The following is an 11,819-nucleotide window of genomic DNA, read 5'->3' as shown; positions in this document are numbered from 1 at the left end:
CGCTGCTAGAACGGTTTTGGAATAATTTAATGGCACATTGTGTTGTTTTGCGATGTTTTCATCACAATAATTCAATGAGGTCTTTAACCGATTGTCCATAATTTATCGCACTTAGGGTATATTGTAGGTTATGTAGACTAATGAAGTATTCACTATGGACTTACATCACTTTATCCCCCCCCAATTACAGACAGATAATATCATATAGCTAGCAACCTTTGTGGGCTAGCTGCACGATAAAATGTAAACTAATCCAAAATTGGCTACTTAATGCAAAAAAGCAATTACCGATTACAGAGCATGGACAATGTATGCAACCTCACCAAATTTCTGTAAGGACCTTGCACGGTTGGTGGTAAGTCATTTAATTTACTGACGTGTGTGACGAACCACACCCCCGGTATCCGTCTCTGTCCTGTGAGTGGTTTCAAGTTGCTGTTCTCCTCATTCCGATTGGACGAAGTAATTCTATTCGCTGCAGTAAAACCCCTGTCGCCTCTAAGTAACTACCATTCACAGCAGTTGTTAGTAAGGCTAATAGTTGTAGATAAGTACGGCATGTAGATCCTAACGTGTCTGCTCAGTCTGTGAGTTTGCGTGGCGGAGTAGTTGTTCACCAGAAGCGACGATCAAGTTATGGAATTTTGCGATCTTTCTGAAAACAAGCAACTTTTTGTTTTTGCCCAAGGACAAGGAGCTGGACATAGACACGCTTGAACCATTAACGAATTGATTGCTTTTTTCCTAGTTACTGCGGCGTAAACTCGTTTTAAAATGCTTCATTATCAGTTATACATCGTTTGGGTTCTATTTGTGCTGATTTTTGACTCGGCGTTTTCCAGTTACTCTGAGGACCAATGCAGTTGGAAAGGAAGGCAAGTGTTTAACGGATGGGTCTAATAATGTTGGTCCTCTGGACCTAATACGTGACGCGTAATCTCTCTAGCATTAACAATATACACCGATCAGTCGCATCATTAAAACCAGTTTTTTTCATAATTAAAAATAAACGTAATATTTCATTATATGGTATGTGTATTTGCGTAAGCACATAATCATAAGCGAATTGCATTCAAAAGTTAAATTTTTAAATTAACGGAAATATTGTAAATTCATTGTGCATGAAATTTAAATTTTTTTTAAATATGAAAAATTCTACAGGTCCGAGAGCACCCGTTAAGACGTGATCATGAACGCCAGTACGTACCAATATATTGGACTATCAAAGCAATGCCCCCCCTTCCAATGAGCATACAAGATTTCAATTTTCGTTAAATTAAACTTTTGAATGCCATTCACTTATGATTATCTATTTGTCTAAGTAAGCATATCGTTTAATGAAATATTAAGCGTTTATAGACAAGTCTCTACAGTCTAAAGCATTTTTAATCATGAAAAAAGTGGTTTAAGCAGGTGGTTTTAATGTTTTAATGTGTGTGTATATATATATGTATATATGTATATGTATATATGTGTATATATATATATATATATATATATATATATATATATATATATATATATATGGATATTTGACACGCATGCCCTGCTTTATGCAACCCTTTCGTGTTGAATTGGTGTCTACCACATGTTCCTTTGCATAACCATAATTATCCCCTGGAATGTTCCGGTCTAGCCTGCTTTGATATGGTTTTGGTATCCTTTCTGTCCCTTGTGGTCGGATGGTTGATGCTGGGATATGTGATATGTGTCCTGTCTGGCTATGCTTTACTCTTATTAGCTGCCCAGTACTCTACTCCATTTTCTGGGTCCCATGTGACTGTTTGGTGCCTTTCTCTGTCAGGTGGGCTCATGGGAAAGCACAGGTCCTGCTCAGGGTGGACAGGGCAGTGGTGGAGATGGCTGTGCGGGTCTAATAACATAACTTTATAGCGAAAACCGGTCATTCAGCCCAGCAATGCTCGTCATTTCCTCTGCTTAGTTTGTCTAAAGTCTAACTTGTATCTGGCACCGTATCAAGCCTGGTCTTGAAAACCTCCAGCATTTCTGCCTCCACTGTATATCCTGGCAAGCTATTCCACACAGTGATCACTCTCTCTGTGTGAACAAATACTTCCTAATATCTGTGCAGAATTTATCCTTTGCTAATTTCCATTTGTGCCCCCTCGTTCTGCTGACTGAGCTCGTAGCTGACTCCTGTCCCCCCCTCTCCCTGCAGTGGGCTGTCCCAGCCGCCGGGCAGCGTGGAGCAGATCTCCCTGCACTGCGCTGAGGGCTCCCTGGACTGGCTCTACCCGCAGGGGGCGCTGCGGCTCACGCTGTCCCCCCGGCTGCTGGGCCCCGGGGGCCGCGTCACGGCCTGCGTCCGGCCCGCGGAAGGTTTCGGAGGGGCCCAGCTGTATGTGGAGCGGGACGGGGCCCTGGAGCTGCTGGCCGGGGACCGGGCCGACCCCGGCCGCCCCCCCGCTGTGCGCTGCGCCAGCCGGCGACGGGACGAGAGGGTGACGCTGTTCCTGCAGGCCACGCCCCACCGGGACATCAGCCGGCGAATCGCGGCCTTCCGCTACGAGCTGCAGGTGGACTGGCCCCCCGCCTCTGACCCCGTCAGCGGAGAAGGTGAGCGCTTTTTTATTTTTCTGACGCTTTTATCCAAAGAGACTTGCAGTTGATTAGACCAGAGGTGTCCGATCTTATCCTAAAAGGGCCGGCGTGGGTGCAGGTTTTTGTTTGAACCCAGCAGTAACACACCTGATTATACTAATGAACTAATCGTGTTTAATGAGTAGAATCGGCTGTCTTAGTCCTGTGCTAAAACAACCACCTGCACACACACCGGCCCTTTCTGGATAAGATTGGACACCCCTGGATTAGACTAAAAGGGGACAATCTCCCCTGGAGCAATGCAGGGTTAAGGACCTGGCTCTTACCTGTGTCACTCCGGTTTTGATTGTGTTGTGCTTTTTACTGAGACACTGTCACATAGTCACTTTATTGAACAACTGGAAAATGCTCAGCTAAACAAACAAAGATATCTCCCTGCTCAAACAGCGGGAGAAAAAAAAAAAAAAAAAACCCTAAACATTTGTGAACATGCATATAATCACGTTTCTTTCTTACGGCCGGTGAGTTTAGCTGGTATTATTGCTGGTGTGAGTCTGTTCTGCCATTTTAGCTGACAATGTTTTCTTGTAAAATGTAAAGCCTACAGGTTATCAGAAAGTAAGTGTAAACTTATCTCAAATATCCTTTATCATGCACAAAAACCATCTGGGCCAATTGAAAGGATGCACTCAAGCGATATTGATGGCATCATTTCAATCAGCAGCCAATAAATTACTTCGGTGCATCACTGGTGTTGAGACACTGAAAACCAGCAGACACTGTGGCCCCTCCAGGGGCCTGTATCCCGAAGCAGGAGTTGGTTGGGTAACTGCACTATAAAACCGGGAACAGCTCTCTTTACTTCAGTCCATGTTCCAGAATTGGGAGGATTCCAGGTTTTACACAGTGCAGTTATCCAGCTAACTCAGTAATCCTGTCTCTTGACAGAATTCTGACACGTGTTTTAAGCCTTGTTACTGCTACAGCTCCCCCTAGGTGCTAGCCAGGTACCTACAGGTTACCGAGGGTTATTCTTGTGATGTCTTGTGATATCACTGCCGAGACATTACTTTGCATTAATGGCTTTTGGCAGACGCTCTTCTCCAGAGCGATGTACAACAAAGTGCAAAGTGCGCTGAAAGACCCTAGAGGGAAGTACAATTTCAACTGCTACCTGCACAACGAAGATAAGGCCTATTTGATCATCGTTTTATTTTATTTTATTTATTTTATTGTAATAAAACACAAATGTATCAACAAACCGCTTACCTAGCCAAACACTGCTTACCTAGCCAAACTAAACATCCTGATACACAAGTAAATATCACAGAAAGACAATTAAGGTTTACAGGGAGGTAGGGAGGGATGTGGAGAGGTGCAGCTTGAAGAGGTGCGTCTTCAGTTTGCGCTTGAAGATGGAGACCATAGACATCTTTCTGTCATAAATATGTTGTTTATAGGGCACTAAATCTATGTGTGAAGTTTTACACAAAAATACAATTTAAAAGTATGAAAAAAAAGAACTTGTGTCTGCCTGGAGCCCTTTCGCTTTGGAATCTTTTTAGCTCAATATCTCAAAACTACCCAGAATGCAGATAGAACCTTATAATGCCTTCAGTGCCCTGGAGTACCCCCTAGTGCTGCAGGATATCAGGATTTGTGAACCCTGCCTGTTCCTCAGAATTGCATGCTGGGTTTGGCAAGGTGCAGCTAATGGTCTCCAATTCCACCAGAAATGGAGGGCCAGTTTTTGGCCTGTGCTCCAGGGCATTCCCGATGGAGTGTGACCACCCTCCGCCCCCACAGGAAACAGGGAGGAAGAGGGGAGAGAGCTAGCCAGATTTCCCTGAGGGGCCTGTCGGGGGAGGGGGGGGTGATGGTCATTCAGTCACACATGAGAACTGAAGGATTTAGCCCGGTTGCCCTGGTGACAGAGAGGCCCTCCATCAGCTGAGGTTCTCCTCTCCCCTTTGTTTCACCTCAGCAGGGGTGCTGGACTGCGGGAATTCAGCCCGTCTGATTAGTGACCGCAGAGGGGCTCTGGGTCTAGGGTCCGGGGGCCTCCGGTAATTTGGGGAAAGGGGCTGATTGGACTAGCAAGCAGTCAAGCGGCTCTTTAAACAGTTTTATTTTATTTATTTTTTCTTGTTCTGAGCCGAAGCCAAAGGGCTGTGGTTTCATTTCTGCGTAACCTGAGCAGGGAAACCGCAAGAAAGACGGTATTTTGACTCTTGTGACTTCAAACCAACCTCAAAGACAACGTCTCTTCCCCAAGTGGGACCACAACTGTCTGTTTTTTTTGGGTTTTTTTTTTGTGGGATCATTCAATCTGTGTCCTGTTGAGAGGGGGGGGGGAGGGGGCTGTAACCCCAGGCCCTGCGTCGGTGGTTTTATACCCGCTATGAAGTGCCTGGTCTGGGTTGGCCAAACACCTCCCCCACCCCCAGACTTGGGCCATAAAACAAACAGATGTCCTTCTGGGTACTGACCCCTTCATTCTAGATTTTGCATTTAACCTTAATCTCATTTAACCTCATTTTTGTTTTTGATTCGCTTTACCTGTGTCATTCACACTGCTCTCTGCACTTGCTTGGGTTTTATCTTAATTTATCTTAATTTATTTTATTTCAGTGCATGTTTATTCTTTGCTTTCTTCTTTTATCTGTAAATCACTTTGATAGGTTTCACACGTGTGTTATATCGTATTCATGTCAGACCTCTGGGCTCTGGTCTGGCCCACACCAAGAACGATAACTATAATGATAACTACAAATGGGTTGCTTTAAAAAATCGTTCTACCTCAATTGGATGGCAGATAACTATAACAGCAACAGTGACAAACGATATCATCTCTATGTCTGTCTCATGTTGTTGTTGAAATTTCAGAGTATCAAACCTCTTTTTGGTTTTGAACGCTCTAATGCAGGGGTCTCCAATCTTATCCAGAAAGGGCCGGTGTGTGCAGGTTGTTGTTTTAGCACAGGACTAAGACAGCTGATTCTACTCATCTAGGTCTTGATTAAAGACCACGATTAGTTCATTAGTATAATCAGGTGTGTTACTGCTGGGTTAAAACAAAAACCTGCACCCACGCCGGCCCTTTTAGGATAAGATTGGAGACCCCTGCTCTAATGTGTTGCTTGACTAAACCTCCCCTTGTTGCCTGCTAGGTGCCTGCAGACCCTGCAATGACACAGAAATACTAACGGCCGTCTGCACCAACGACTTCGGTGAGTTTCTGCCTGTTACCTGAATGCCTTAATCATAAATCACAACCTTAACCATAAACCTAAATTACAACCTTAACCATAAACTTTAATCACAGCCTTAAGCACAACCATAAAATATAAACCTTAGTCACAGCCTTAGACTTTTAGCACAACCTTAAAACATAAACCTTAATCACAGCCTTAAGCACAACCATAAAATATAAACTTTAATCAAATCGTGGCTTTTTACTATGAACCTTAATCACAACCTTAGATCTTAACCCTAAAGCACTTTGTGCAAAGCAACCTACACATCCAAGCATTTCCAATTTAGATGTAGTACGGTATTCATTTATTAGGTATTTTGGATTTTGTGATGAAAATGCATTAAAATGTATCCCTGAGGATACCCAGCATTAGCGGGTCTCTTGTGTGCCTTTGAAGCAACAGTTCCCAATATATTTTGGATGTGTTTTTGGCTATTACACAGTTCTTTCTTTCTGAACCCAAAGCTTCATTCGGTATGTCACACAAATCCACGTGGGTTTTCCAGCCATTAGAGTGGGGAGTCCCGTCCCCCCAGGCTGTGGGAGTCTGCTCAAATAAGAAGAATTGAGTCCCACGACCAGCGATGACGTTCGCCTAATTCTGCTCAAACCCCAAACCCCAAACCCCAGGGCATGTGGAGGTCAGAGGTCAAACGCATCCACTTCCTCACAGCCCCCACAGTTCAGAATAATCCCCAAAACTTTAAAGGCATACCATGCAGGATGTTTTAGCTTTGCAGTGGTCCTGTGTTTGCAACCAAAGATATCTCCATCCCTGCCTTCAATCCCATCCACTAACTCCATTTTTGTATTTCAAATCCATTTTTTTTCTTTGTATCTGTCTTTTATTATAGCTATTACCAGGGAAAGCAATTCCAAGGTTGACTTAGTTTCAAGTTGACTAGAATCAAGTTCTCCATACAGTTAAAGCAGCGCTTCTGAACTCCATGTCTTGCGGGCCACAGAGTCTGTCGGTATTTTCTCTAACCGTGCGCTGTGCCATTTCATTTCTTTAATTTAAAGAATTATTTTACCTGCTTGGTTCAGATCATAAGCTAATTGGTGTAACCCGGTGGTGTAGCGCACGGTTGGCTTGTAAAAACATTAGCAAACATTATCAATCAAGTGAAAACCATTCTCACACTCCATGTAGTTATTTGAGATCATTCCATTTATCAAAATTGGTAAAAATATATACTCTCACCGAGCACTTTATTAGGTATTGATTAGACTTATTTTTCAACTGACTTGCAGCGTGACTTCAACTGCTGTAGCCTATCCACTTAGAATTATGATGCATTGTGTGTGTTCAGAGATGCTCTTCTGCATGCCACTGTTGTAATGTGTGGTTATTTGCATTACTGTCACCTTCCTGTCAGCTTTGACCAGTCTGGCCCTTCTCCTCTGACGTCTCTCATTATCAAGGCGTTTCTGTCTGCAGAACTGCTGCGCACTGGATTTATTTATTTATTTATTTTTTCACCATTCTTTGCAAAATCTACAGACTAGTGCGCATGAAAACCCAGGAGAGCAGCAGATTCTGAGATACCACCAACAATCATTCCGCGGTCAAAGTCACTTGGATCACATTTTTTCCACATTCTGACGGTTGATGTGAACATTAACCCATATCTACATGACTGTATGCATTGTGCTGCTGCCAGACAATTGGCTGATTAGATAATCATATCAATGTGTAATAAAGTAAAAATGTTCCTAATAAAGTGCTCGGTGAGTGTATATGTGTAATGGTGTTGCCATTGAGAAGCCCTGGTTCACTGGTGGTTTTTGTGAGTGTATATGTGTAATGGTGTTGCCATGGTGAAGCCCTGGTTCACTGTGGTGGTTTCTGTGAGTGTATATGTGTAATGGTGTTGCCATGGAGATGCCCTGGTTCACTGTGGTGGTTTTTGTGAGTGTATATGTGTAATGGTGTTGCCATGGTGAAGCCCTGGTTCACTGTGGTGGTTTCTGTGAATGTATATGTGTAATGGTGTTGCCATGGAGATGCCCTGGTTCACTGTGGTGGTTTTTGTGAGTGTATATGTGTAATGGTGTTGCCATGGTGAAGACCTGGTTCACTGTGGTGGTTTCTGTGAGTGTATATGTGTAATGGTGTTGCCATGGAGAAGCCCTGGTTCACTGTGGTGGTTTCTGTGAGTGTATATGTGTAATGGTGTTGCCATGGAGAAGCCCTGGTTCACTGTGGTGGTTTCTGTGAGTGTATATGTCTAATGGTGTTGCCGTGGAGAAGACCTGGTTCACTGTGGTGGTTTCTGTGAGTGTATATGTGTAATGGTGTTGCCGTGGAGAAGCCCTGGTTCACTGTGGTGGTTTCTGTGAGTGTATATGTGTAATGGTGTTGCTGTGGAGAAGACCTGGTTCACTGTGGTGGTTTCTGTGAGTGTATATGTGTAATGGTGTTGCCGTAGAGAAGCCCTGGTTCACTGTGGTGGTTTTTGTGAGTGTATATGTGTAATGGTGTTGCCATTGAGAAGCCCTGGTTCACTGTGGTGGTTTTTGTGAGTGTATATGTGTAATGGTGTTGCTGTGGAGAAGACCTGGTTCACTGTGGTGGTTTCTGTGAGTGTATATGTGTAATGGTGTTGCCATTGAGAAGCCCTGGCTCACTGTGGTGGTTTCTGTGAGTGTATATGTGTAATGGTGTTGCCGTAGAGAAGCCCTGGTTCACTGTGGTGGTTTCTGTGAGTGTATATGTGTAATGGTGTTGCCGTAGAGAAGCCCTGGTTCACTGTGGTGGTTTCTGTGAGTGTATATGTGTAATGGTGTTTGCCGTGGAGAAGCCCTGGTTCACTGTGGTGGTTTCTGTGAGTGTATATGTGTAATGGTGTTGCCGTGGAGAAGCCCCGGCTCACTGTGGTGTTTTTTGCAGTGGTGCGCGGGAGCATTCGTTCGGTGCGGGACGAGCGGGACCTTCAGACGTCCGTGGTGCGGGTGGCGGCCGCGCGGGTGTTCCGGCAGAAGCGCGCCGTGTTCTCGGCGGCGGGCGGGGAGGTCCGCACGCCCCTGCGCTGCGGTGTCCGGCCGGGGGGCGGCAGCTTCCTGTTCACGGGGCGCGTCCGCTTCGGCGAGGCGTGGCTGGGCTGCGCGCCGCGCTACAGGGACTTCCGCAGGGCCTACGAGCTCGCCAGGGGGGCGGGCCGGCTCCCCTGCGAGCTGCCGTCTGACTGAGGACGCCCGCTCGCCTCCCGAAGCCCGACCGGACCGGACCGGACCCGCTGCAGCCGACCCCGGCCCGGGCGGGTCGCTCAGGTGCTGGAGGGGGGCCGTCGGCACTGACACCAGACCCAGGGAAGAACCAGACCCAGCCCATTGGGTCCTGAGAGGACTTTCACTCCGGCGACGGTCCCTCCTCGTCAGTGTGTTCCAGAAGCCCAACAGCCTTGTCATGGTGGAGCCATTTCTGACCGTCTGAGGATGTTCTGGGCCAAGCAGTCGATGATACAGTGATGGGGCCAGGTTCTGCCTGCTTTGTGGGAGACGGGCAGGCCTGCGGGTGAAAAGCATTCCCCAATGCAGGACTGGGATTCAGAAAGGGTTATGCTGCCCTGTGTGCACATTACGGCAGTTGATTTCGATGACCGTGAGGGATAATGAAAAATACTCAGGAAATGAATGACTTGCTCCATTTCCTATGTGGAACCTACCCGCACTATCATATAAAATATCATGCTATCAAGATGGATGAAACTGATCCATAGATTTATTTTTTAATTTTCATTGTAAGTATTGACACTGTCTTTAAAGGATGAAGTATTGTATAAAATTCAAGCATTATGAGTAAGCATCTCACACCCCCATGATTTGTTTGTTGGTCTTGTGACTTTCAAATGACCATGGGTAAGATGGGATGATTCCATTCAGAGGAAATGGGGGGAGCTAAGGTTTTCATATTTTGACTTTTGAATAATTGCACTGTTGAGGAAAATGGGACGTAGGTGTGTCTATGATCCAAGCACTGAGAAATTTTGAAACCAAATGAAAATAAGCGATTTTATGTAGCCTGTATATGGAGATGAGAACACAGAATTTAATATATTACAAGGGTGTCTCCAAAGCTAGCTTTGCTAGTTACCATGGCTGACTAATTGGCAGACTGTCTTAAATTATATATGGAATGGTCACCTTTCTGATATTTTTGGACTAAACACAGGGCACTTTTTCTTGATAACCCTGTATAATCAAATTAGTTTTAATACATGTTTGTAGTGTAAGTACTTAAGGTATTATGTGTATCCAGGCCAAGCTGCTAATGCTATTACTGGTATTAAACTAGACATCTCTGCCTTTACCAAGAAATCTATCGCTGGGAGCCGCAGTGGTGCAACAGGCTAAGACGCAGCAGACTCGCGGTTGCAGTTTGCTGCAGTTGCACACCGGGGACCGGGTCAATTTCCAGTCCTGCCAAAAGCCAAGTTTGGCCGGCTCACGAGGAGTGACATAACTGGCTTGCTGCTCCAGAGGGAGGGGCTTGACAGGGTTAGCGGATCGCCGCACACAACAGCACCCCGGGCGCCTTGGAATCATGGTCACCAGCATGAGACGAGACGGCTTGAAGAAGGCCCAAAAAAAAAAAATCTATCACTGCAGGATGGCTCTTTTCTTTTGGAAAGGAGTATTTTGTGATTTTTAAATCTCTTTTGTCCATAATCACCAAGTTTGTGATTGGTTTTTATTTTTTTATTTTTTTATTTTTTTGCCCTCATGAAGACAGGAAGTGCTGGAGGTCACATGACCCATTTCAAAGCCTATAGGTCAGCGTATAGTTAGGTGATGTATGACCATTACCAGTGGCGAGTATCACATGACGGTTGGTTGTGCCCATCGCTGAGACTTAGACTGTATTGAACTTTGACCCTATGTCATGGCTGAGATGTCATGACATTATTGTAGAACATTCTCATATCCTGTCATTATCTTTATCAAAGTGTCAAGAACTAGCTTCCATGTCTTAAGGTCACAAATGACTCCGCTTCCGTGTTGGTGACAATGGATTGATTACCATTGGCTGATCCATACATTGCCTAACTTTAAGATGGCCTCATCAGCCTTATGTGTGCAATATGGAATGCTCTGTTCTAATGTACTTTCATAATCTGCTGTGATGTCATTTTGGCCATTAATAATGACCACAGAATTCCTCATATTATTGTGTTTCTATATCGATATAAGCTGAAACTGCCAGTGGTTTTACCTTGTTCGGATGATTTGGATGGACTCTATTGAAGGTCTTGGACTCTCACTCTTATTGTAGTGTGCTATGTCCTGATCTTTCGATACGTTTTAAAAAGTTATTAAATTTTGACTTGTGTAAGTCTTTTAAAAAATGTTCCAGTGATGGTTAAGATGCTCCTACATTTTGTATTATTTTGTAAGTGTGAAAAGAAGCACAGCACCAGCTTAACTTTGTTATTGTTAAGAAAATATTGCATTTTGACCATAAAAGGAATGCTGCTCTTCTGGGTGCACACTTTAAGAGTTTATTTAGTAATGAGTTTATTGTACTATATATTTGAAGTGCACTACATTTATATAAGGACACTAAAATAAGGTGTGTTCTTGTAGTGTTTGAAAGAGCTATATACTGCCAGTTTTACTGTTTCTCAGTGTTAGTATTTGCATATGTTGGTCATATTAAAGGGCTCAAGAGCAAAAATATGCCAGGAAAATCAACACGAAATGTAAGCAGCTCTATGTGAACAAAATATATAAAATGTAAATATGAAACAATGTGGTCGTATGCATTTATTTTTCAGGTATACAAGTTTCCTGGATATACAGTGTAATTCATGGTTTTATAAGAAATACATCCCCCATTCACTACCCAAAACGCTAATAATAATAACAACGACACCAACAACTATATATATTTTATATTTAAACGAGAATTTCCTCAGGCTCATTTCTAGCGAGCCTAATGCAAAATCCTGGGGCACTATTATGAGTAAGTGGAACAACAAGGAGAGCTCTCCCTGAGACT

At 44.2% G+C, this 11,819-nt stretch overlaps 1 protein-coding gene across 1 annotated transcript; it reads left to right on the top strand.

Moving 5' to 3' along the window:
- The first annotated feature begins 534 nt into the window (after positions 1–534).
- LOC133115085 (meteorin-like) lies at positions 535–11,534 on the top strand. The gene is made up of 4 exons (XM_061224809.1): positions 535–875; positions 2,180–2,577; positions 5,733–5,792; positions 8,712–11,534. Exons 1-4 carry the CDS (start codon positions 775–777, stop codon positions 9,008–9,010), a joined length of 858 nt encoding a protein of 285 aa, XP_061080793.1. The 5' UTR covers positions 535–774; the 3' UTR covers positions 9,011–11,534.
- Positions 11,535–11,819: the final 285 nt, after the last annotated feature.

This window comes from Conger conger, chromosome 16 (assembly GCF_963514075.1).
Source record: "Conger conger chromosome 16, fConCon1.1, whole genome shotgun sequence".
Taxonomy (NCBI): Eukaryota; Metazoa; Chordata; class Actinopteri; order Anguilliformes; family Congridae; genus Conger; species Conger conger.
Note: the sequence above shows the minus strand (reverse complement) of the source record. Positions and strands in the feature narration are given on the sequence as shown.

Bases quoted from the DNA above. Each gene is read 5' to 3' on its own strand.
- LOC133115085 (XM_061224809.1), top strand. From the start codon at position 775: ATGCTTCATTATCAGTTATACATCGTTTGGGTTCTATTTGTGCTGATT. The intron at 2,578-5,732 runs GTGAGCGCTTTT...GTTGCCTGCTAG, and splicing joins TGACCCCGTCAGCGGAGAAG to GTGCCTGCAGACCCTGCAAT. The intron at 5,793-8,711 runs GTGAGTTTCTGC...TGTTTTTTGCAG, and splicing joins CGTCTGCACCAACGACTTCG to TGGTGCGCGGGAGCATTCGT.